The sequence below is a fragment of the Pleurodeles waltl genome, chromosome 9 (genome assembly GCF_031143425.1).
Source record: "Pleurodeles waltl isolate 20211129_DDA chromosome 9, aPleWal1.hap1.20221129, whole genome shotgun sequence".
Lineage (NCBI taxonomy): Eukaryota > Metazoa > Chordata > Amphibia > Caudata > Salamandridae > Pleurodeles > Pleurodeles waltl.
In genome coordinates this window covers 397630749-397655876 of record NC_090448.1, presented here as the reverse complement: position 1 = coordinate 397655876, position 25128 = coordinate 397630749, and the positions used below count along the sequence as shown (strand labels likewise).

Below are 25128 nucleotides of genomic sequence, written 5' to 3'. Positions count from 1 at the left end.
GTCAATGAGAGATCAAGGGATCTCTTCAGCGCTGCAGGCAGGCAAGGGGGGGCTTCCTCGGGGAAACCTCCACTTGGGCAAGGGAGAGGGACTCCTGGGGGTCACTTCTGCAGTGAAAGTCCGGTCCTTCAGGTCCTGGGGGCTGCGGGTGCAGGGTCTTTTCCAGGCGTCGGGACTTAGGTTTCAGAGAGTCGCGGTCAGAGGAAGCCTCGGGATTCCCTCTGCAGGCGGCGCTGTGGGGGCTCAGGGGGGACAGGTTTTGGTACTCACAGTCGTAGAGTAGTCCGGGGGTCCTCCCTGAGGTGTTGGTTCTCCACCAGCCGAGTCGGGGTCGCCGGGTGCAGTGTTGCAAGTCTCACGCTTCTTGCGGGGAGATTGCAGGGTTCTTTAAAGCTGCTCCTTTGGATAAAGTTGCAGTCTTTTTGGAGCAGGTCTGCTGTCCTCTGGAGTTTCTTGTCGTCGTCGAAGCAGGGCAGTCCTCAGAGGATTCAGAGGTCGCTGGTCCCTTTGGAAGGCGTCGCTGGAGCAGAGTTCTTTGGAAGGCAGGAGACAGGCTGGTGAGTTTCTGGAGCCAAGGCAGTTGTTGTCTTCTGGTCTTCCTCTGCAGGGGTTTTCAGCTAGGCAGTCCTTCTTCTTGTTGTTGCAGGAATCTAGTTTCTAGGTTCAGGGAGAGCCCTTAAATACTAAATTTAAGGGCGTGTTTAGGTCTGGGGGGTTAGTAGCCAATGGCTACTAGCCCTGAGGGTGGGTACACCCTCTTTGTGCCTCCTCCCAAGGGGAGGGGGTCACATCCCTAATCCTATTGGGGGAATCCTCCATCTGCAAGATGGAGGATTTCTAAAAGTTAGAGTCACCTCAGCTCAGGACACCTTAGGGGCTGTCCTGACTGGCCAGTGACTCCTCCTTGTTATTCTCATTATTTTCTCCGGCCTTGCCGCCAAAAGTGGGGGCTCGGGCCGGAGGGGGCGGGCAACTCCACTAGCTGGAGTGTCCTGCGGTGCTGTGACAAAGGGGTGAGCCTTTGAGGCTCACCGCCAGGTGTTACAGCTCCTGCCTGGGGGAGGTGTTAGCATCTCCACCCAGTGCAGGCTTTGTTACTGGCCTCAGAGTGACAAAGGCACTCTCCCCATGGGGCCAGCAACATGTCTCTAGTGTGGCAGGCTGCTGGAACCAGTCAGCCTACACAGATAGTCGGTTAAGTTTCAGGGGGCACCTCTAAGGTGCCCTCTGTGGTGTATTTTACAATAAAATGTACACTGGCATCAGTGTGCATTTATTGTGCTGAGAAGTTTGATACCAAACTTCCCAGTTTTCAGTGTAGCCATTATGGTGCTGTGGAGTTCATGTAAAACAGACTCCCAGACCATATACTCTTATGGCTACCCTGCACTTACAATGTCTAAGGTTTTGCTTAGACACTGTAGGGGCACAGTGCTCATGCACTGGTACCCTCACCTATGGTATAGTGCACCCTGCCTTAGGGCTGTAAGGCCTGCTAGAGGGGTGTCTTACCTATACTGCATAGGCAGTGAGAGGCTGGCATGGCACCCTGAGGGGAGTGCCATGTCGACTTACTCATTTTGTTCTCACTAGCACACACAAGCTGGTAAGCAGTGTGTCTGTGCTGGGTGAGGGGTCTCTAGGGTGGCATAATACATGCTGCAGCCCTTAGAGACCTTCCCTGGCATCAGGGCCCTTGGTACCAGAGGTACCAGTTACAAGAGACTTATCTGGGGGCCAGGGTGTGCCAATTGTGGAATCAAAAGTACAGGTTAGGGAAAGAACACTGGTGCTGGGGCCTGGTTAGCAGGCCTCAGCACACTTTCAATTCAAAACATAGCATCAGCAAAGGCAAAAAGTCAGGGGGCAACCATGCCAAGGAGGCATTTCCTTACAATGAGTTTATTCACTGAATATACATTATATGACATACATTACAGACATCACTTGGGTGAAGGTCGAAATGTTGTTGCAGTCACAAGTTGTGAAATTTTTACACCTACAAAATCAAGGGTAGGGCCAGGGGATTATTTTTCAAAATCAGTAATATTATGAATACAGGTGCATTTCATACACAGTTCTCTGCTTTGACTGGTGGACATTTCATTCTATTTTGAACAGCATAAGCAGGAAATATTAACTGAATAAACCGCCAGTGGCGTACCCTCTACCCCTGCTCTTTTTGTTGATGTTTTCTGTGGTTAAAAAAAAGAAAGAAAGGTAATCTATTAGTTAACATTAAATATGCCTGCATATAGTTTAAAAACATCACAATAAATATCTTTTTGCTCACTTCAGAGCACAATGCTTGTTCAAAAACGCCTCCGAGCTCTTGAGAGTTATTCTGATACATCGAAACATTACCACCGTCGGAGTTTGCCCCAGTTCTGGCACAATGGCGCTATCAGACGATGACCGAACTTGAGACCCCATATCTTCGTACACTGGCGGGTTAGGAACTGTTATAGATCCTTCCGCCTCGTCCATCTCGGCAAAACTGCTTCACGCCAATGCCTTGTTACTGGAGGCCATACTGCTGTTGGTTCCCTTAATAGGAGAAATCAGCTGCAGCAATTCATTAAGGCTAAAATCAGAAAACTTCCTGCACAACTCCACATTAACACCTATGACGTCATGTTCTGTGTCTTTAGAACCGTTCTGCGGAAAAACCTGGGCCATCGGCACAGGTGTCACACTGCACTGATATTTATCAATGGTGTCCACGCCATTTGTATTGGGTGTCTTTTTGGCGATGTAGTTGTACTGCTTCATAATGGCAACGGGATCTCTTTCCAGGTGGAGCGCGGGGGTCTGGTGGCCTCTGCACAGAGAGCTCCTTATATGTATTCCCTACACCAAAAGAGGGCGTACATCACAACCTAGTCACATGGTCTTCAGCAGGGTTGCAACATGCCTGCACAAGTTGTTGTCCCTTCCTGAGCAGGGGGGCAACAAGCCTGGGCATGTTTAGACACCAAAAGGGGATTGATGCCTCTACATCACCTTATAGTCACATGGTCTTCAGGGATCAGGGGGGTCAGCTGACTAAGGGCATGTCACAACCGGAGTTGCATGCTCTTCTGGGTCAGGGTTCATTTGTGACATCACTGCCGTCACGTGATCAGTCATATGACTAAGGTGATGTCACACCCCACGTGACCACTCCACAGGTCACATGACTAAGGTGATGTTACGTCCCACATGACTACACCACAGCTCACATGACTAAGGTGATGTCACATCCCATGTGACCACACCACAGGTTACATGACCCACACAGCCATGTGACCCGGATGTGAAGTCACATCCATGGTGGGCCCCCAGGGGCCCGGAAGTCCTGGCCACAGAAGTTACATCCATTCCAGGGCGGGATAACTGTCACTTTTAGTTTGATGAAAGGTATCATATTATCCTACTGAGGTGAGCAGATTTGGAGTGTCAGTGGTGTTGTGGAGTGTTCCATACTAAAGACCTGCTGCCCCACCTAACTGTAGGGAACTACCAAGGGTTTCCTGCTTTTTTTGTGTGTATATATATATATATATATATATATATATATATATATATATAAATACATATATATATATATATATATATATATGTGTGTGTGTGTTACTTATCCAGTACATGCTCTGCATATTTCATACTTCTGCCATCTAGTGTTGGGTCCAGAAGGTTGTAAGTTGTTTTCCTTTGACATGTCTTTTGAGTCACGAGGTGTAGTGATTCCTCCTTTTGCTGGTAATGCGTATGGGCATTGACGCCATGGCTAGATTGTTTTCCCCCATGTGGGTGAGAATGGAGTGTAGTGTCAAAGAAAAGAAAGAGATGAACATGCAAATGAATATATGAATACTGTGAAAAGACTGCAACGCTGTTCCAGCCATGTGAAGCTATTGAAGCAGACCGAGCTGCGGCGTGGCCCCTCACCACTGTTCTTTATCTACCTTATAAACCGCTGAGAGCTGAGACCGATATGGGTGAATGTGCTCAGTAGGCAAGGGACGATCTGAGGAGACAAGCCAAACTTCCCTATTTCTATGCCCCATCTGTTCTGCTCGGGCAGAATCCCCAGCTGCTACTCCTGCTGTTTGAAGGCACCAGAACACGTGCCTGTGGACAGGACCTTGTAACTTTCTCTGACCTATATCCGGAAGACCAGTTTATGTCACTGTTCAAAGCCTCTGCCACTTCCCAGCCCTCAGTCCTGGAAATACTTCTGTATCATCAACTCATAGCTGCCTGCCATGCTTTACATAAAACATTTCCAGCTGCCCCTCCACTTCCGGAGTTAGAGCATATACTCACAAACCCGTCAGCACGGAAATTAATTACCAAATTATACTCCATCATGATACTCCATCATACATACCTCTGCCACAGTTACTGTGCCCACTGTCCGCACCCCGTAGGCACCAGACATTGACTCTCCTCTTACTCATACCCAACAGTCTTATTGCTGTGGACAAACAGCACTCAACTCACCTAACTATAGGTTGCGATTGATACACTTCAAATTCGAAAACTGACTATATCACACCCCCACAATTCTTTTTGCCATTGGGCTTACAGCAGATGCAAACTGCCAAAGGTGAGCTTTGACATCTCAACTGAAACTGCTTACTTTCCTCAGGCCACATGTGGAGAAGAGGCCTACCCTTTTTTATTTCTATTAACAATATGTACTGTGGAGAAACTGTGCTTCCCTCTCCCATCCCTCCAGTTCTTTTTCTATCCCTCTCCACCCTCCCCCTGCACCTTCCTGTAGTGACAGTTGTTTGTATTTCTTATCACAATTGCCAATAAATACAATTAAAAAACAACTTAGAGGCTTAAAAATATGAAGCTTTTTTATTTGCCCTTCTTTTTTAAATGCAAATTACAGATGTTACGCACTTTAACAGAAATACTGAATGCTCATGCTTAATATCAAAGATCCCATAGTATATTTTAATACACATATTTACAAAATTCTTGTGAATTTTAAACTATTAACATATGAAAATTTAAATAATGTACCGAGAAAAATAATACTTCTAATTCAATTTATTCATGTTGTTGCTGGCCCATAAAATGAAAGAAATAAGCATGGTCTTTGTTACTGTAGTATCTTGCAAATTTTAAGAAGAAACCCTTTTGGCTCTGAACGGACTCCGTAGCAGTGTGATGTAATCACTAGAACAGAATGTAATGAAACTTGGTTTATAATGTAGCGGAGTTCACAGGTCCAAGCACAGGAATAAGGATATGTGAATTACAGCTCCATGTGTGGCATAGTCATTGGCAGGAAGCCAGGCTGGGAAGGATGTTTCAACTGGCGACGAGACAGGAGATAAGTAACCCGAAGAAGGAGAGTGCTCTCCAAGACACTTTGTTGTGGTCCAAGTAAACTGCTCATGCATGCCACGTGGTCCTTCACCAAAGTGACAAGTTGACAGTTGAAGTAAGTGGAGTCAAAGTGCAACTCCGGCCAGTGTGAAGCAGCTGACAATAAAGAAAGCTTCCCTGAGAAGTCTATGCATAGTTGGTCAAGAAACTACAACCAAAAACATACTAAAAGGTACCACACTGCCACGCAAAATAAAGCTATACACCGTAAGGAGTGTTAACGCTGAAGGTGGATACAACCAAGTTTACAAAGTGAGGTTAAAGACAATCAAAACTTACTATATACGATAGTGAATCATAGTGCTGGCTGACAGAACAAGTAAAAATAAATCACACTGGTATTACACTTACCAAAGTCTTGATAATTGAAGCATTATGATGTCAGCACCCGGCGAGGAGACCCAAGAAGAAGCACTGGGGTTGTTGGACTTGAACTTTTTGAGCGTTTTATGAGTACGCTAAAGAAAGTAGTACATTGTACACCTCTTCAGAAGCTCAGTTTGAAAACAGTACTAAATCCTACTCTATGAGCTTATCGTCCAGTACCCTACTCGATCACAGGCGAAAGTCCTGTGACTTTAATGTTTGGGAAAGCAATGACAACCAAGTTACCTCAATGGATCACCAAAAGAGACCAGAGTGACAATATGATTTCACATTTAAAAAAGGGGACTGGGTGATCGATCGACAGAGGCACAAAAGAAAATCTGATGCTCCATATGATGCTGAACCATAACAAGTGGTGCCTACCAAAGGACACATGGTGACTGCCCAGCACCCTAGGAAGTCTGTTTACAGAGACTCTTCTCACTTCAGGCCTGTGATCACCGGTCTTCAACTCAAAATGGTGAAAGAAAGACTGAGAACCTCTCAACAAGGAGCAGGTAGGTACCGAAAAAGTCAGTCAGTCCTCTCGCTGCGTAGGACAAGAAGGCTACTGTGGGGAGATGAAGAGTCACTGCCCCCCCCCCTTAATTATTCCAGGGATACACCCTCCCAACTACAACAAAAAGGTATCCGTACACCTGCCAGCTGGTCACAGTATTGACCGCTTCAATCACTGTTATGCCCTCATCATAAGATTTTTTTTCAGTGACCCTCACCCACTCACATAGTAGCATGCTTCATCATTGGGTCCACTTGGCTCCTACAAGCCAAGGTGGGCTCAACCAACTTGTGGGAGCACTTCTTATAGAGACTACTGGGATCTAAAGATAAAAATACCTTTCTGGTCACTAAGGTATCCCTTTAATCACAGTGCCAGTAGGTATGGTTAAAATCAAAAACAAAAACCCATCATACAGGTTACTCATCATAATTCTACCCCAGGTCTTATACAAACCATGCTCATTCATTTTGGATAACCACCTCATTTCTCTGGAGGAGTAGGGAGTGCACCCTATAGTCACACACTATGAAGGTATGCAATAAAAAAGGGTCATTAATATTAGTCTGTAAAGCTACCCCCGAATCGGTAATCAGAACCCACAAGGTTCAATCATCTCCCAATCCAAAGTTCACCCTTACGTTTTACTTACTTCATCAAGAGGATTGCGCTGCGGCTAGTACCTACAATTCCTTTCACTCCAGGCTCGCGCCCCCATTTGCAGTAAATGGTAGAATTCGTGGGCCCGTAATTCAAGCAGCGTGCGTCTCCGAAGATACACGCCTCCTCGTGTCCTCGTACTACATTGTATAGGCTAGCCAATAGGGTCCACTATTGAGGAATCCCCAATATTGCTACCTAGTGAAGACTGGTATATGTCAAACGCCTCTACGTAGTGCCAGACCTCTTCTGTGTCATGCGTGTGATGTTGCACCAGTGGGTCGGTCAATATCGTGCATGCTACTCTCCCAACATGGATAGCTAAAAAGACTAGACCGTGGAGGCTAACAAGCCTCCTTCAACGTTAGGAGGAAAACATGACTTGTTATCTTTATTTGTGGTAAACCTTACTTTATTCATTTTTGCTGTTCTCATAATTTGTTCATTTTTACTGATCACCATATCCTATGTGGACTAGATTGTGGCAACTCACAAGTCTCCTTCAACACAAGGAGCAGGACTAACTTTTTATCTTTATTTTATTTATTTACACACTACTTTATTTATTATTACTATTCCCCATATTGGTATATTAAACATGCTGGGGCATGTGATATTCCCTAATGGTCAATACTTTAAATGTCACAGTTGCAGTAGCATAGAAAGCTGGAAGGGTTAACCAAATCAAGAGTCAGGCAGCCGGGTATTACAGGGAAGGTTATCGTAGGCCATATTGTTGATCCGGCTGCCTATCTCTAAATTCATCATTGTCAGAGGGCACATTTAGTGGACAGATGTACCAATGTTTTAGAGGAAAATTTTCCATGAGCCACATCATTGTTCTGGCTGCCTCTATCTTAATCAGAAGGCACAGCGGGTCAACGTTATAGAATCTGTTCCCAACCCACTGCATATACTGTAAAAATTAACTATTTACAGCTCCTGGTTAAGACTGTTCCATATTATTTTATCGTTTAGACCATGTACATGAGTCTTTAATCCATAGATCCACTGCTGCTCCTTTTCCAAGAGTATCCTAGGGGACACCAGATTAGGAGTCACTTTTTCAATAACTATCCAACATATGTCCTTAACACTGGGTCCCATCGCTAAAAAGTGTGCTGTCATTTTGCTGAATGTCTTCTTGCAACGTATCATGCTCCTATGTTCTCCAATTCACAGTTTGATCTTGCAGGAAGTCATGTCAATATATTTAAGATTACAGGGGCATGTAATAAAATATACCACATTCTCTGTGTTACAGTTTGTAGGAAGCTAGCTCTATATATAGTATATCAAAATGAGGTATGATGTGCAATTTCTAATAAGAACAAATGCAGTCCTAGGGGAGGAAAAGTGTTAGCACAGTTTACAGGTAACTACTTGACTTACGATCCCAGTCTTCAGGATAGCCACAGGTCAAAAGTTCAAGTTGATTCCAAAAGTGCACCACTAGCAACACAGGGCCGGCAGGGTGCAGAGGTCAAAGTTGGTGTCAGGTCTTCAATGGAATCCAATGAGCACTGGAGGCACTCAGAAATAAACAGGTTGTAGGCAGGTACCCATGAATTCAGGGCATAGACCTGGGGGGTTTAGATGAGCACCTGGGGGTTGGGGGGGGGCACAGGTCAGGACCAAACACCCCCCCTCAGAGGCACAGGGGAGGCCAGGTGCAGGATGCAAACTCTGCGTGGAGCACCTACTGCTTTTCAATAGGGGATCCCCAGGGGTCACAAAGATGCTGTAGGCTGGGCCCAGGGGGTCAGTTGCGGAAAATCAAATGCTGGAAAAGTAGGAGAGATGCCCACAGGACGTTGCAGGACTGTCCGTCAGATTCCCCAAGGCCAGAGGGATCAGGTGCAGGGGTACCTCTGGGCGTTAGGAATCTTTGTTGGATCCGGTCACGGTCAGAGGGGTCCTCCAGAATAGGCTACAGGCGTCATCGTGTTGCCCAGTAGGGGTCAACCCAGGGTGGACTCAAGGTCGGAATTGCCTGGGGACCTTCTCTGGACCAGTGAGACACCTGGATTCGGGACATGGGTGTTGGGTGCAGAGTGGGCAGGGCTTGAAGATCTGGGGCGGTTCTGGAGTCTTTCTTTGACATTTCTTGTGGACAAAGTCCGCTGTCATCCCGAGGTCTTAGCCCTCTGCTAGCAGGCAGTCCTCTGGGTGTTTGTAGAGGTTGCAGGTCATGCAGAATGAGTCACCTTTTTGTAGCAGGAGTCTTGAAGCTGCAGATAGGCCAGTAGGGTTGGGGACAAGTAAGTTGTTGTCTGGAGTCTTCACTGCTGGGGTAGGCTTTTCAGTCCTTCTTCTTCTTGAGGTCACCAGGAATCTGAAGAGCAAGGTTCAGTGATGCCCCTAAATACTAGATTTACAGGTGTTACAGGGGTCAGAGGACTGTCCCCAAAGGTGGCTACACCCTTCCTGTGCCCACTCCCTTTGGGGAGAGGGGGCACATTCCTATCCCTATTGGCTACTCCCCTCAAAAGCAAGATGGAGGATTCTGCAAGGAGGGGGTCACTTAAGTTCTGGACACCTTAGGGGTGGTCCCAGCTACAGTGGTCACTCCTCCTTGTTTTTCCTACTTTTCTCACCGGATCTGCCACCAAAAGTGGGGCTTAGTCCGCAGGGCGGGCATCTCCACTGGCTGGAGTGCCCTGGGGCACTGTCACAGGAGGCTTGAGCCTTTGAGGCTTGCTGCCAAATGTTGCAGTTCCTGCAGGGGGGTGTGAAGCACCTCGCAACATCACAAAACAAAATAAAATGATGGACGGAGTGTTGAAACTTTTCAAACACTCACCCCCAGTCACAGACCTGGGTTTAATCCATCGTTATTTTGCTTGCCACATCACCCCAATTTGGACCTAGCCATATGCAAATCAGTCTTGACCCTGTTCCCCATGGAAACAGTCCAGCCCGAACTGCTAGGCCAGGTCCTACCTGGACAGGAAACAAGCACCTCCACACAGAGCAAACTTTGTTCCTGACGCCAGAGATCACAAAAGCTCTCACTCCATGGGGTCAGAAACTTGTCTGTTAGTGGCAGGCTGGAACAGACATATCAGCCTTACACTAAAGGGTTGGTTAAAATACAAGGGGCATCTCCAAGATGCCCTCTGTGTGCATTTTACAACAAATCCAACACTGGCATCAGTGTGGGTTTATTGTGCTGAGACATTTGATACCAAACTTACCAGTCTTCAGTGAAGCCATCATGGACCTGCGGAGCTCTTAATGACAATCTCCCAGCCCATGTAATTAATATGGCCACACTGCACTTAAAATATCTAAGGATAGACTTAGACACTGTAGGGGCAAATTGCTCATCCAGCTATGCCCTCACCTGTGGTATAGCGCACCCTGCATTAGGTCTGTAAGTCCTGCTAGAGGGGTGACTTATCTATGCCGCAGGCAGTAGTTGGTAGGAATGTCACCCAGAGAGGGATGCCATGTCGAATTTACCTTCTTCTCCCCAGCATCACACACAAGCTGCAACGGCAGTGTGCATGTATTTGGTGAGGGGTCCCTTGGGGTGGCATAGTACATGCTGCAGCCCTTAGGGACACTCCCTGCGCACAGAGCCCTTGGTACCACTGGCACCTTTTACAAGGGACTTAGCTGTGTGCCAGGGTTGTTTCGATTGTGGAAACAATAGTACAGTTTTAGGGAAAGAACACTGGCATTACGGCTTAGTCAGCAGGATCCCAGCACACACTAAGTCAAGTTAGCATCAACATCAGGCAAAACGTGTGTGTGTGGGGGGGGGGGCAACCTTGCCAAAAAGGGGCACCTTCCTATACAGTTTGTATGTGCTCTCTGTTCCCAAGGTTTTCCCAGACCTAGTTCAATCATTTTGGAGGCTCTCATGAGAGAACATACTGTGCAGTGACCACAAGCATAGTACCCACTCACTGGCAGTAGGTCCCACAATTCTGTTTGTTGGGGAGCAGGTCTTTCTCTAGGCCTAGTATGCACATGTTGATCTTTGATACTTTTATTCCACTTGAAAGAGAGCAAAGGTTTTGTTAGGCACAGTTTTTTTTTAAATTCAAGATTCTCCAATGCTTATTTATAATTTTCTTAACAGCATTAGACTGATCATTGTACGTCGTTACACAAATATTGCCATCATTATGTTTTGGAATAGTAGGCTTCAATAGTGATTTCCTCTGAGTGTTCTGTGCCCATTTCCTTGCTCATTCGATAATACAGGCAGGGTAATTCCTCTCTTGTAATTTCTTTGTCAGGGATCTTGCTTCCTGCCTGAAGTCCTCCAATGCTGAGCAATTTTGTTGAATGCACAAAAACTGACCCACCGGGATATTTTCCCTGAGAGCCTGTGGGTGTGTGCTCCTGAAGTCAAGAAGACTATTTCTGTCTGTAGGTTTAGTGTACAATCTAGTAGACAGACACCCATTCTCAGCTTTGACCTTGACATCCAAAAAGGACACTTCCTCACGATCGTAGGTCATTGTAAAGGACAAGAAGGAGTTTCTGTCATTCAACAACTGCTCAAAAGCATTCAGTTTCTGTTCATCTCCATCCCAAATCATAAAGATATTATAAGTATACTGATGCCAGGTTTCAATATTGGATCTATATGGGTTATTAGACCAGATGTTGTTCTCCTCAAACCCATGCATGCGTAAACATGCTATGCACAGGTCAAAGGTACTTCCCATGGAAGTACCAAGGCACTGAAGGTAAAGCTGTCCCTCAAATGTGAAGAAATTCTCAGTAAGTGCCAGCTGGACCATCTTCACAATCCAGTCTATGGGGGCTTTTCAGCTCCACTCACTAGATCTCAACAATGTATCTACAGCTTTCAGGATCTCCTCCTGGGGAATACTTCTGTACAGTGCTTTCACATCAAAGCACACCATGATCTTTGTTTTTGGATTGAACATTGCATCTTTCAGAACATTCAGGAAGTGTTTAGTGTCCTTGATATAGGAGCATGTTTCTTCAACTAATGGTCGGAAGAACCAATCAGTAGACTGGGATAAGGGTTCTAGCACAGAGCAGAAACCTGAATCAATAGGTCTTCCCAGCTTGGAGTATCTCCCATTGTGTATTTTGGAGAGAGTGTAGAAGTATGGAATCCTCGGGTTCTCTTCAATCAGAAAATCTGCCTCCTTATTGCTGATCAATTTGTACTCTTAAGCTTCCTCATCCAATACTTGGATTTTCTTCTGTAATCTCAGTGTAGGGTAATCCTTAATGATGCAATAGTTCCTCTCATTTGTGAGCAGTCCCCTACATGTTGTTCTATAGTCATCCAAGTGTTGGATGACAATTGCTCCTCACTTTTCCACAGGTTTTATAAAAAGGTGGGTCTTTCATTTAAGGGTTTCCAGGGCCCTCTGTTCTTTCTGTGTTAAATTCTGGTAGCCTCTCCTACTGGAATCTAAGTTTTTGTTATCCTTAATGACAGCCTCCACAAAATCTATTACTTCTGGAAGAGTTGAGGAAGGGGAAGTTATGAAAGATGGTTTCAGGTAAGTATATCCTCATTTGTCACTGTTTGTTTTCTATTTTGATAAAAGATTTTTACTCTCAATTATAACATATCCCAGTATGTTTAATATACCAATATGGGGAATATCAATAACAAATAAAGTAGTGTGTACCACAAATAAAGATAACAAGTTAGCCTTCCTCCAAGTGTTGAAGGAGGTTTGTAAGGCGCCACAATCTAGTTCACATAGGATATGCTGATTAGCAATAATGAATACATTATGTGAACAGCAAAAATGAATAAAGTAATGTTTACCACAAATAAAGATACGTTATTTTATCTTCCTAATATTGAAGGAGGCTTGTGAGCCACCACAGACTAGTCTTTTTAGGTATCCATGTTGACAGAGTAGCACACACAATATTGATTGGCCCTCTGGTGCAACATCACACGCAGGACACACAAGAGGCATGACCATATGTAAACCTGTTTGACGTGTAGCAGTCTTCACTAGGTAGCAATACTGGGGATTCCTCAATAGCGGACCCTATTGGCTGGCCTATGTGACGTGGTACGAGGGCACAAGAGGAGGTGTGTCTCCTCTGAGACACGCACCGCTTGAAATATGAGCCCACAAGTCCTACCAGTTACCGCACATGGCAGCGGGAGCCTGGAGTGAGAGGAACTGTAGGTACTTGAAGAAGTAAGTAAAACATACAGGTGCACTTTGGATTTGGAGATGATTGAACCTTGTGGGTTCTGATCACCGACATGTGGGGGTAGCTTTACAGACTAATAGTAATGCCCCTTTTTTATTGCATTCAATCATAGTGCCTAACTACAGGGGCGCGCGCCCTACTCCTCCTGAGAAGTAAAGTGGGTACCTAAAACGGGTGAGCACAGTTTGTATAAACCTGGGGTAGAACTATGATGAGAAACCTGTATGAATGGTTGTCGTTGGGAGGATACTTATATGTGTGGCACTACATAAAGAGTAAGGCGACAGCCTAATACACACAACTGGCATTTTTACGAGGTATACAAGAATGACATTTTGCACATGTAAAGCACTAGAACAAAGGAAATGGGTGAAGCCTGTGTCTCGTCTCTGTGTGTATCATCACTGTACAGTGGAGAAGGATTAAAGCCCTTTGACCATATTATGTGACTCATGGCACTATTGCTTTTCAGCATGTCAGGAACATGTTAATGACAGTTTCTATAATTGTTTGTTTGTCTCCCTTACATGGAGTTGTTTGTTTGTTTTTGTTTTTCCCTTTCCAGGACTGCATTCGTGCTTAATTTTTAACAACAGGCGAGTTAAGGTATCACAGTGTGCATGCAATATCACAGAATACTGTGCATGATGTTTGTTTGACTACCAGCCGGGGACACAGCATTACCTTTCCGTCCTTATGAAAGCCCATGACCTCTTAGGCCTTCACAGGGGCTGAAACATGTTGATACATGAGAAATATATCTACTCAGATTAGGGTCATAGGGCCATAAAGTGCCTAGAGATCCCCCCTGTTTTGCTCTTAATCATACCAACTGGCACTGTGAATAAGGGGATACCTTAGTGACCAGTAAGGTATTTTTATCCTTAAACCCTGGCAGGATTTATAACAAGTGCTCCCGCAAGTCAGTTGAGCCTACCTTGGCTTGTAGGAGCCAAAGTGGTCCAGATGATGAAGCATGCCACTATTAGAGTGGGTGAGGGTCACTAAAAAAGAAGAAAATAATTTTCTTATGATAAGGTAACAACAATGATTAAAGCTGTCAATTTTGTGACTAGCAGGTAGGTGTAGGGATACTTTTTTGTTGTAGAAAGAAAGACTGACCCTGAAAACTCAGTAACTGCTATTTCTTCACCATCCTTAACAATTTCGGACATTGATGTTGACAGATCACAGCTTCCAGTAACCACATTGGGTTGAATCATCAAAATGCTAAGGAGGTTAATTAAAGAGGTTAGTTGTACATATTTCTTCATACATATATATGTGTCTACTAATTTTGTGAAAAAAAATAGTTTTTCACTTAACAGACAGAGATGTTTTGTCTTGAAAGCTTTAGGAGGAACCCTTTTGGCTCCGAGTGGACTACGTAGCAGTGTGACGTAATTGTTAGAATATAAAGTAATGAAAGCTTGGTTTAGGATGTTGGGGAGTTCAAAGGTACACAGAGGAATAAAGACGTGATTTACAGCCCTGTGTGCGACGTAGTCATTAGCAGGTACCCAGGCTGGGGAGGACGTTACAGTTACAAATTTATAGAAGAAAGGCGATCTGTTACATTAAAAAACACATTCTAAAATCTGCGAACAAAACACAGCCTGATTTTAAGCTCTTATTTTCAGGTTCAATCAAGGCTTCAATTGGTAATTTTTCCCTTTGGTACCCAGCCTCGAACAGAGGCAAAACAGAACAGCTGCTGTGAGAACCCACATATTTCTTGTTGGACAAAAACAGCTGTTAAGGATAAATTACAAAATGGAAGCTGATGGTAGGATTCAAGTCAATGGCATTCTACTGTACAGTCAGCTTCCTTTCATGAAGCCTGTCATTACTTACTACGAGGGTGGAATTCCTATAGCCCAACGCCCAGGCCATATTGTTTGGGGTCAAAAACAAAAGGTTTTCATGTTTATTTTGTCTTTGGGACAAGTAGGCTGAACCCCATGCAGCACAAACCCTTTGGCTACTAGTTGAGGTAATATTTGAGTCAATATGATAATGCTGTTCAAACTTGTATTTATGATTCTTTAATGCAAAGCCTTTATTATTAGGCTGCGCACCCTAAATACAGGTTGTAAGGTCACACTGCACTACTGACAGTGGTTCCAGTGAAAGAAAATGTGTACACACACGCTTGAAATGTTTAACAATATGAGGCTATGTATAATGCACCCAGAATGCTCTCTGATTAGATGTAAATGTTTGCATAAGCATGTAAGCAAAATTGAAGATTTTTTGCATTCAAAATAATTTGTTCTGAAAAAAACTTCAAGTAGGAAAAAAACGTTTTTTCTAAATAACTGTGAAAGGTACTATTTTTTGAAGCATCATTTAGTAAAATGTGTTGATGCATGCTAGAATTTCCAAAACATATTCATAATGGAAAATCCGTGTAACCATTTTTAACAAGATTATGGGAAACATGAAAATAAGCAAGCAGTAGCAAAGACAACGGATCCGACATTGGTGGTCAGTCTTTTGGTTTTGTCAATGCATTTCTTGTTTTGGCATGGCATTTGTAACACTTCATTGTTGTGGAAGCTGCGAGGCCCTCACCATTGTAACAAACATTGGCAATAAGCAATTAAAAATTGGTCTAAAAAAGCACACATTGCTACAGTAGTTCCTAGCACTGAACAAAATTACTTTGTGTGCCAATATGCTCCTTAAAGAAGAGCAGAATGGTATCACTCACAGTAAAGCCACCAGCTAGATGAATAGAGAGAGAAATAGAATTTTAATAAAAACAAAATGTCTTAATTAACACTGACCTAATTAGGGGCCCAATTCTTAAAGAAAGTCACAAAAATGCACCAATGGTATATGTCTTTGCATTAGTGGCTTTCATGAATTCACAAGAATTTACAGAAGTAGACCAGAAAATCATACTCGTAGAAAGTATTTGTGAACTGTATTTTAGCACGAGGAAATAGGCACATGTAGATTTGTCATGTGAAAATCTATTGAGCCTTTACAAGTTCATTTTTCCTCCAACCACTTTTTTCCTGGTCCTGTAAGAACTTCTACTTCTGCCCTTGTCAGGAGTACATCTCCAACCTTTCTCAGTCTGGGAAACGATTAGAGAAGAGCTGGTGAAAATCCTTCAAACATGCAAGTTAGTAGGTTTTCACAGACTCAAAGCCATTCCAGCCCTGGAACTATTGCTTATTGCTTCCTCCAGCCCTTACTTTGTAGATCTGCAGAAAGCTGTCAACATAAGGAAATTGCTGTAGTAGGGCTGGAAATTGCTAGAATTCAAGCCCTATTATAGTATTAGCCTTGACATAATCAGACAGGCTAATATCAGAGCTCCTACACAATGAGATTGCTGCCAAAATTGGTTGCTGCACTACATGGCACCAAAGGGACAAGTAGATTTTTTTACAGGATGAGAAGATTTAAGAAGCAACCTGTCCCATGGACAAGCAGATATTTAATTATATTCAACACTCCTCCACTAATATGAACCTATCTCCAAAACGTACTTTCCATCAGATGATCTCCGAGAACAGAATGCACCGCTAGCAGTCCGTGTTGGGTCATTGACCTCCACATCCATTAGTTCATAATTAGTTTTGTTTGGAAAACAACTTAAAAATAGATCAATCGTCCATGTTCGCTCACTTCCCCTCTCTTTCCTCTCCCTCTCCCTGAAGAACAGTCTAGGTAATACACCTAGTCATCTGACTCACTTTTAAATGCGTCCTTCCACGTAGGTATTTGTTTCAGCCTGATGAAATCCTTCATGCTGTAGAGCTCCTGCCTCTGCTTGCTGCTGAGGCCCTTCAGATAAGCTGCATGGGGAGAAAATAGAGAATAGTCATTACAACCAGCAGTCTCCTCGTAGAGAAGTCACAGCACAAGGGATAACAGGCATGACTACTTCTTTGTTCCTATTTTGAATATAAGTAGTAACACACTATTCTTACAAACCAACAATCAAATAATAAAAAACAAGCTAAAATCAATAAAATCCACAAACTCCAATGCAAAAGAAGAAGAATCAAACAAATTACATCATATTTTATGGTTCGAAAGGACATCAGCACTGAAAAGGTGTATTTTTTAAACAAATGCACTTTTTTTTAGGTGGAAAATATACCTGCTTACTGTCCAAAAGCCCCATCCATTACATGTTTTGTGCTAATGAAATGTGCATGGATGGTTAATTTTAAATCATGTTGCATTCGTTCACTGAAATTCCAAAATGAACGGGACAAGGACAAAGAAATAATGAAAAAAACATGCAGTAACTGAAATGGCTAGCCGATTATTAAATCAAAGCAAATCCAAGCCTCACTCAAACAAGCATTGGCAAAGCCATCAGGTATGGCCTTGGCAAGCTTGTGCAATGGTTACTTTTCAATGCAACCATGTGTCCCAAAAGAAAAACATGCTTCCTAAACGTGGCTGCCACATGCTTGTAATAAACCAATATTTAAAAAACTGCAGGTAGTTTTAATATAATCATACAGGAGCTTCCCAAAAGGCAGAAGTATTAGATGAACAAGTATGGAATCTCTTTTTAGTTTTAATTAACATCACAGAAAAATGTGAATGTTATCGGGGCAAAAAAGGGTAAAATTGGATTTGAAATACTGTAACTTGAAGACATGGTTTTAAGGAAGACCAAAAAATAAAAAAAGGAGAAAAAATGTGATGAAAAAGTATTGGAAATGTAATGTATTGTCCTATCAGCCAGGGTACTGACATGCACTTAGCTGTTTAGGGGGTACTGCATGTGTAATCAGAAACCACAATATCACTAACAGTGCAAGCCAGCCAATGACTGCAGTAGGTTGAACCAAATGGGCGGAAGCAAAATGCGAATGACAGCTGAACAGATCACTGCAGGGAGAGGGTTAACCTAAAGCTCATCCATTCATGTATGTATGTATGTTTATACTTTTTTTATTGCACATGGCTGACACATCAGCTAAAGCGGTCTTCAAGCCATACCTATTAAACTAGCATTAGCAAAGCTAATTGGTCTCATCATCACCTTTCTAAGATGTTGGCCAATTTTTTGACTTTGTCCATGTTTGCTGCAGATGTTGAATTGTAAATGAACTAGAGTTATTCAATGATGTAATTCTGAAATATAACAAGTCATGGTTTAAACAAACACAGAATTTCTTCAGTGTTGTTGAACTGGATTTGTAAATCATATGTTTGGTTTATGGTAAAGCTTTGATGTCATTTTCGTGTGTTTTGACTGAAGAAGTACTAATCTGGGAGGGAATGGAGTTAAAGCCTATCCATCATAGCAGTAAAGCTATATCGACTGATTCACATTGGTAAATTTACACATACAGATTTACTCATAACTACATTTACTCTTGCAACTAGTTGTACATCTAAATTTTTTGGAATTCACCATTTCCAAACGAAGATTTATACCTAAGTGTAGACCGACATGTCTGAACCTTCTGAAAACAAGAAAGAGAGACATTACCGTCATAACTTCAGTCTTTAAAGTTAATACTACTAACTTTTCACATGTAGGTAGAGTTCATCACCACCAGGGCGGAGTTTCCCACCATCAAGGGAAAGATCTCCACCATCATGGCAAATCTCTACACCACTGTGTTGGAGATTCCTAATGGTAACTTACAGGGAAAGTGATAAAGTTTGATGATTTTTAAACATACTTAAAATATTTTACCGTAAAATAAAATTATACATTATTTTTAAACAATTTTATTGATCTAGAACTAATAAAAAAGTACATATGTTCAAATGAATGGTTTATTAAACAACCACAAAATTAAAATACACAAATTTAATTTGTAGACATTTTCTAAACAACATTTTAAAAAGCCAACCCACACTAGCATTTAATAGTTAATATTTAGTAAATACATTTAAAAATTGTGTTTAATCTAAACTTGTTTTCAAAGTTTAAATATAAACAATACATTTTACAATAAGTAATCAATTCTTAAATTTTTAGAATATGATTTTTTTTAACTTAACATTACTTTTAACACTAAAGCAATTCTATATCTACCTAGCTATATCATATTTAAATTAAAAGTTAAGGTACAATAATATAATTTATTTAAAATTATTCCCTGTGAGCGGGGGAAACGTGGAATTGCTTTGGCGCCAGCCCCAGCTCCCATGCCCCCCTTCCGCTCATCTGTGATGTCGGGGAACACTGATGTCACAAACCCCCGGCGGAGCAGAGAGAAGCAGCAGTTAAGAGCTGCTCCCGTAGCTGGTATTTTTTTTTTTTTTTTTTTAAGGATGCCTCCCCATGTTTGTAAAAGGCATCATTGGAAAGGAGGGAATCTCCTCTTTCCAGAAATATGCCTCTCACAAACAGATTCCTGCTCATGGATCCCTTTCGTGCCACGATCCACAAGCAGGATTTCCCCATTAGGGAATGTTGGGGGGGGGGGGGTTCGAGCCTTGTGTTATCAGCCAGCTCCCACCCCAGGGGCATCATTTATTTTTTGCTTAAAAGTGTTTTCCACCTGGGGCCAATTGTGTCCCCCAAGGAAACTTAAGAGTAAAAAAACAAAAGAAAAAGAAAATCAAATGATTAAATTGTCGAGGGATCGGCCCTTCTGGACATGGGCCCCTAATTTTCTTCTTTGGAAATGTGTGGCTCCCCTGGTGGCCTGCGATCGCCCCCCAGGGAAACAACACATTTCCAAATAAAAGTAAAGTAATATAGGTAGGGGGTGGACCCCCAGCGCAAGGGTTGTCTCCCACTGGGTGGACATATATATTGATATATTTATCTACACATATATATATATATATATATACATACATATATATATATATATATATATATATATATATATATATATATATTTATATATATATATATAAATATATCCTTCTTCACTCCTTTAGCATAGCAGGAGAACCAGGACACCTCCGATGTGAAAAAACCAATTTATTACCGCAAAAGATCCAACGTGTTTCGGCAACAGCCTTTATCACGGATAGATTGTTGCTATAGTGCTACAAATAAATAGCCCAAATTTGTCATAAACATAAAAGACGGTCAGTTTGATACTAATGTGGTTTTATGGTGTTGTTTCGTCCACGATATTTTTGTAATTTGGAGGGGTGATGAGAGACTATCTGTGCAATTTGTGCGGGATTTGAACAACAATGAATTCAATTTGAGATTCACTGAACACCTGAGTCCTAGTCATATAGAGTTCCTTGATATGGAAATTTCTGTAAGGAATAAGAGATTAGTGCCTAAACTGTATAGAAAGGCAACAGCCGGGAAAAGTCTGTTATTTGCTCATAGTGCACATCCGGCGACCCTGATACAGAGTATCCCCTTTGGGGAGTTATTGCGAGCCCGGAGGAACTGCAGTGAAACAGCAGATTTTCATCAAGAGTGTGAAGTGATGTGCGAAAGATTCAAAAGCAGGGGGTATGGAGCTAAAGTTATAGATCAAGCAAGACAGAAAGTGGAGAGTTTGAATAGAGATGATGTTCTAATATGCAAAATTCAGAAAGAGCAACCAGGGCACTCCACGGTAAGTATCAGTTATTTAATCCTTAGTGTTACAAGAAACAAACAGATATGGTAAGGAAAGTACAAGTCCATGTAAACAGTTGAATATACGTGAGATCGGTGACAGCCAACACGTGTTTCGTCCTCGCGGACTTCTTCAAGGCTGTGAACAAAGACAGATTGGAACTACTTTACAAAGACATTTCTACACTACCCGCCGGTAGATATATATCCAAGGTGTGCATTAGCAGATCATTTTAAGTTTAAATTTATTTTAAAAAAAAGTTTTTTAACCAATTTGCAACGATTGCCAGAAAGAGATACCCATTAGGTTCCAAGATGTAAACCAAAACAGAATCCTTGTAAAGGACGTGCACCCGTATGCGTGAAGAAAGTGAGAGAGAGGGATTCGTTAATAGTAGTAAGTGGGAGAGTGTCCAGCCACCACGAGAAAGTAAATTAAGAAAAATATGGGTGCTTGTGTGCATCCAGCAAAAGTGTAAAGTGTGCCTGCACATGTGTTTGTATTATACATTTGTGAAGAAAGAAAGAAAGAAGGGGGAGGAAATGAACCCGTGCAGATCTAATAATACCTTCAAAAATATATGTATTCGGATAGCTTAGGACTTCTGTGTGCAGTAATTCAGCACAGCCATATCTGTGAGGGGAGTCCAGAGAAAAGAATAAAGCACATTTATATTAAAAAAGATGGATCTATAAGTACTAAGCTAATGCTGTAGGAGAAGGGGATAAAGGCAGTAACCTACCAGAAAAAATAAGTATTGAGTCTCCAGGTAAGGGAGGGTTCCTCGTTATAACAGGAACCAATAGTGATCTTCAGGGCAGATGGGCTGCCCTGGGGGGTGTACCCGTAGTTCAGGAAACACCCTTCGTCTGTGGTCTGAGTAGACCCAGTCTGTGAAATAGAGCAGAGACAGAGGAAAAAGCTGTCATGAAGAGAGAAGAAACTAACGTGACATAAATAAATAAAATAAAATAAAATAAAAACGCCCATGCGAGGTAACTTGAAATTTGGGATATGGTAGTGTCATGGATTAGGTCATGTGTGACACAATCCCAATAGGGGATATATAAATCTCCAATTATACTATCAAAGGACACATGGTGTGTGCACACAGAGGACAGACTCCGACGCTGCCATTATGCATCAGATCCGGAGTCCGGAGTACCCAGTACTATAAATGAAGTGCGAATATCGAACAGATCGAAGAAAAAAGAAGATCAGGTCTGGTCCTGGGCTTAAATATAAAAGGGTTATCGGTACACGTCTGGTGAGACCAGCAACGAGAACCGGTGTTTAGTTCACGTAAAATATCCCCTGTTGTAAAATCATATTAACCACTAGAGCCACACGAGAAAAGAAAAAGTCAAAGTCAGGCGATAAGGTGCGTTCCCCCTATTAACGCCTCCTGCTGAACATGATCGCGTTTAAAAGAAACAACGTCTCTCAAAAAGAGGGGAGATGGCGTTCCTTCTTACCGATAATTCCCCACGATCCGGGAATCGGAGGCACCTCAGTGCGCGTGCCAGGTGAAACGTATGGTAACGCTGCCGAGTACGATGAGCCTACTGAAGCTCAGAAATGCAGGCGTGTAAATGCGCGCATTGTTGAAAGAGAGAAAAGACTAAGTGTGAGATTGAATAGACATACGAGTTGAGCTGCTGGCCGCAAAAAGTGGTATTCCATGGGCGCCATGTTGTGTGTGCTGATGAGTGGTCCGGCATGCACGTCAGAACCCGGTTTTTAGTGTTAAAACTGGCAGATTCACCAAAGTGCAATGCTTGTATGAGTTCAGAGAAAGCCCACATTGGCAGAGTTGTTGCGTGCATATTTGTTGGAAAAAGTGCTTAATAAGAATTGAAATAAAGTGTAAGGTGCATACATAGCAGAAGTATTAAGCATTGTATACATATGAACGGGAACAGTACTAAGAAAAACAAATGATCATATTGCTGTATCAAGACTCAAAATTGGTCGTACATATACATTTCCTCGGCGTATCGCCTGTTTAGAGTAAAACAAATATTTAGAACAACAGACATCGATTTTAGGAGTTGACAAAGAGACCGTAGTGTGTAGGCACAAGCAGAATCGTATACTACTATTACACCAATGGTAGTAATGAAGCCACAATAGAAAAATGTAAGAAAACATACAAGGAGGGGTAGAGTACAATTGGGCAGCTACTCACTCATGTGAGAATAGTTCGAAACAGTTGACAGTTAACCTTGCATACTCGGTTACAGAGGGCTAGGATGTCATATAGGTTTGGACAGTAAGGAGACATGCGACATCGAAGGTGTTACATGTATGGCACTCGTGCCCACCACTCCTTTCACAACACATTCTGTATTGGGGTAGATACATAGACGACATCTTAGTCTTTTGGTCAGGCGATGCATCCTCACTTGTACTCCTTACTGAACATTTGAACAACAATACTTTTAACATCAAATTTACCCATGAGGCCAGCCAATCTTCCATCAATTTCCTGGATCTCACGATCTATATCGAAAATGGCAAAACTGTCAACTGTTTCGAACTATTCTCACATGAGTGAGTAGCTGCCCAATTGTACTCTACCCCTCCTTGTATGTTTTCTTACATTTTTCTATTGTGGCTTCATTACTACCATTGGTGTAATAGTAGTATACGATTCTGCTTGTGCCTACACACTACGGTCTCTTTGTCAACTCCTAAAATCGATGTCTGTTGTTCTAAATATTTGTTTTACTCTAAACAGGCGATACGCCGAGGAAATGTATATGTACGACCAATTTTGAGTCTTGATACAGCAATATGATCATTTGTTTTTCTTAGTACTGTTCCCGTTCATATGTATACAATGCTTAATACTTCTGCTATGTATGCACCTTACACTTTATTTCAATTCTTATTAAGCACTTTTTCCAACAAATATGCACGCAACAACTCTGTCAATGTGGGCTTTCTCTGAACTCATACAAGCATTGCACTTTGGTGAATCTGCCAGTTTTAACACTAAAAACCGGGTTCTGACGTGCATGCCGGACCACTCATCAGCACACACAACATGGCGCCCATGGAATACCACTTTTTGCGGCCAGCAGCTCAACTCGTATGTCTATTCAATCTCACACTTAGTCTTTTCTCTCTTTCAACAATGCGCGCATTTACACGCCTGCATTTCTGAGCTTCAGTAGGCTCATCGTACTCGGCAGCGTTACCATACGTTTCACCTGGCACGCGCACTGAGGTGCCTCCGATTCCCGGATCGTGGGGAATTATCGGTAAGAAGGAACGCCATCTCCCCTCTTTTTGAGAGCCGTTGTTTCTTTTAAACGCGATCATGTTCAGCAGGAGGCGTTAATAGGGGGAACGCACCTTATCGCCTGACTTTGACTTTTTCTTTTCTCGTGTGGCTCTAGTGGTTAATATGATTTTACAACAGGGGATATTTTACGTGAACTAAACACCGGTTCTCGTTGCTGGTCTCACCAGACGTGTACCGATAACCCTTTTATATTTAAGCCCAGGACCAGACCTGATCTTTTTTCTTCGATCTGTTCGATATTCGCACTTCATTTATAGTACTGGGTACTCCGGACTCCGGATCTGATGCATAATGGCAGCGTCGGAGTCTGTCCTCTGTGTGCACACACCATGTGTCCTTTGATAGTATAATTGGAGATTTATATATCCCCTATTGGGATTGTGTCACACATGACCTAATCCATGACACTACCATATCCCAAATTTCAAGTTACCTCGCATGGGCGTTTTTATTTTATTTTATTTTATTTATTTATGTCACGTTAGTTTCTTCTCTCTTCATGACAGCTTTTTCCTCTGTCTCTGCTCTATTTCACAGACTGGGTCTACTCAGACCACAGACGAAGGGTGTTTCCTGAACTACGGGTACACCCCCCAGGGCAGCCCATCTGCCCTGAAGATCACTATTGGTTCCTGTTATAACGAGGAACCCTCCCTTACCTGGAGACTCAATACTTATTTTTTCTGGTAGGTTACTGCCTTTATCCCCTTCTCCTACAGCATTAGCTTAGTACTTATAGATCCATCTTTTTTAATATAAATGTGCTTTATTCTTTTCTCTGGACTCCCCTCACAGATATGGCTGTGCTGAATTACTGCACACAGAAGTCCTAAGCTATCCGAATACATATATTTTTGAAGGTATTATTAGATCTGCACGGGTTCATTTCCTCCCCCTTCTTTCTTTCTTTCTTCACAAATGTATAATACAAACACATGTGCAGGCACACTTTACACTTTTGCTGGATGCACACAAGCACCCATATTTTTCTTAATTTACTTTCTCGTGGTGGCTGGACACTCTCCCACTTACTACTATTAACGAATCCCTCTCTCTCACTTTCTTCACGCATACGGGTGCACGTCCTTTACAAGGATTCTGTTTTGGTTTACATCTTGGAACCTAATGGGTATCTCTTTCTGGCAATCGTTGCAAATTGGTTAAAAAACTTT

At 42.6% G+C, this 25128-nt stretch overlaps 1 protein-coding gene across 2 annotated transcripts in view; it reads right to left on the bottom strand.

The window, feature by feature from the left end:
- The window catches only part of MACROD1 (mono-ADP ribosylhydrolase 1), a 2310829-nt gene that overhangs the window by 2182944 nt on the left and 102757 nt on the right, over positions 1–25128 (bottom strand). For both annotated transcript variants that reach the window (XM_069207113.1, XM_069207112.1), the window contains exon 2: positions 16825–16926. In XM_069207113.1, coding sequence (XP_069063214.1) covers positions 16825–16926 — 102 coding nt within the window. The remainder of the gene's footprint in view (positions 1–16824; positions 16927–25128) is intronic.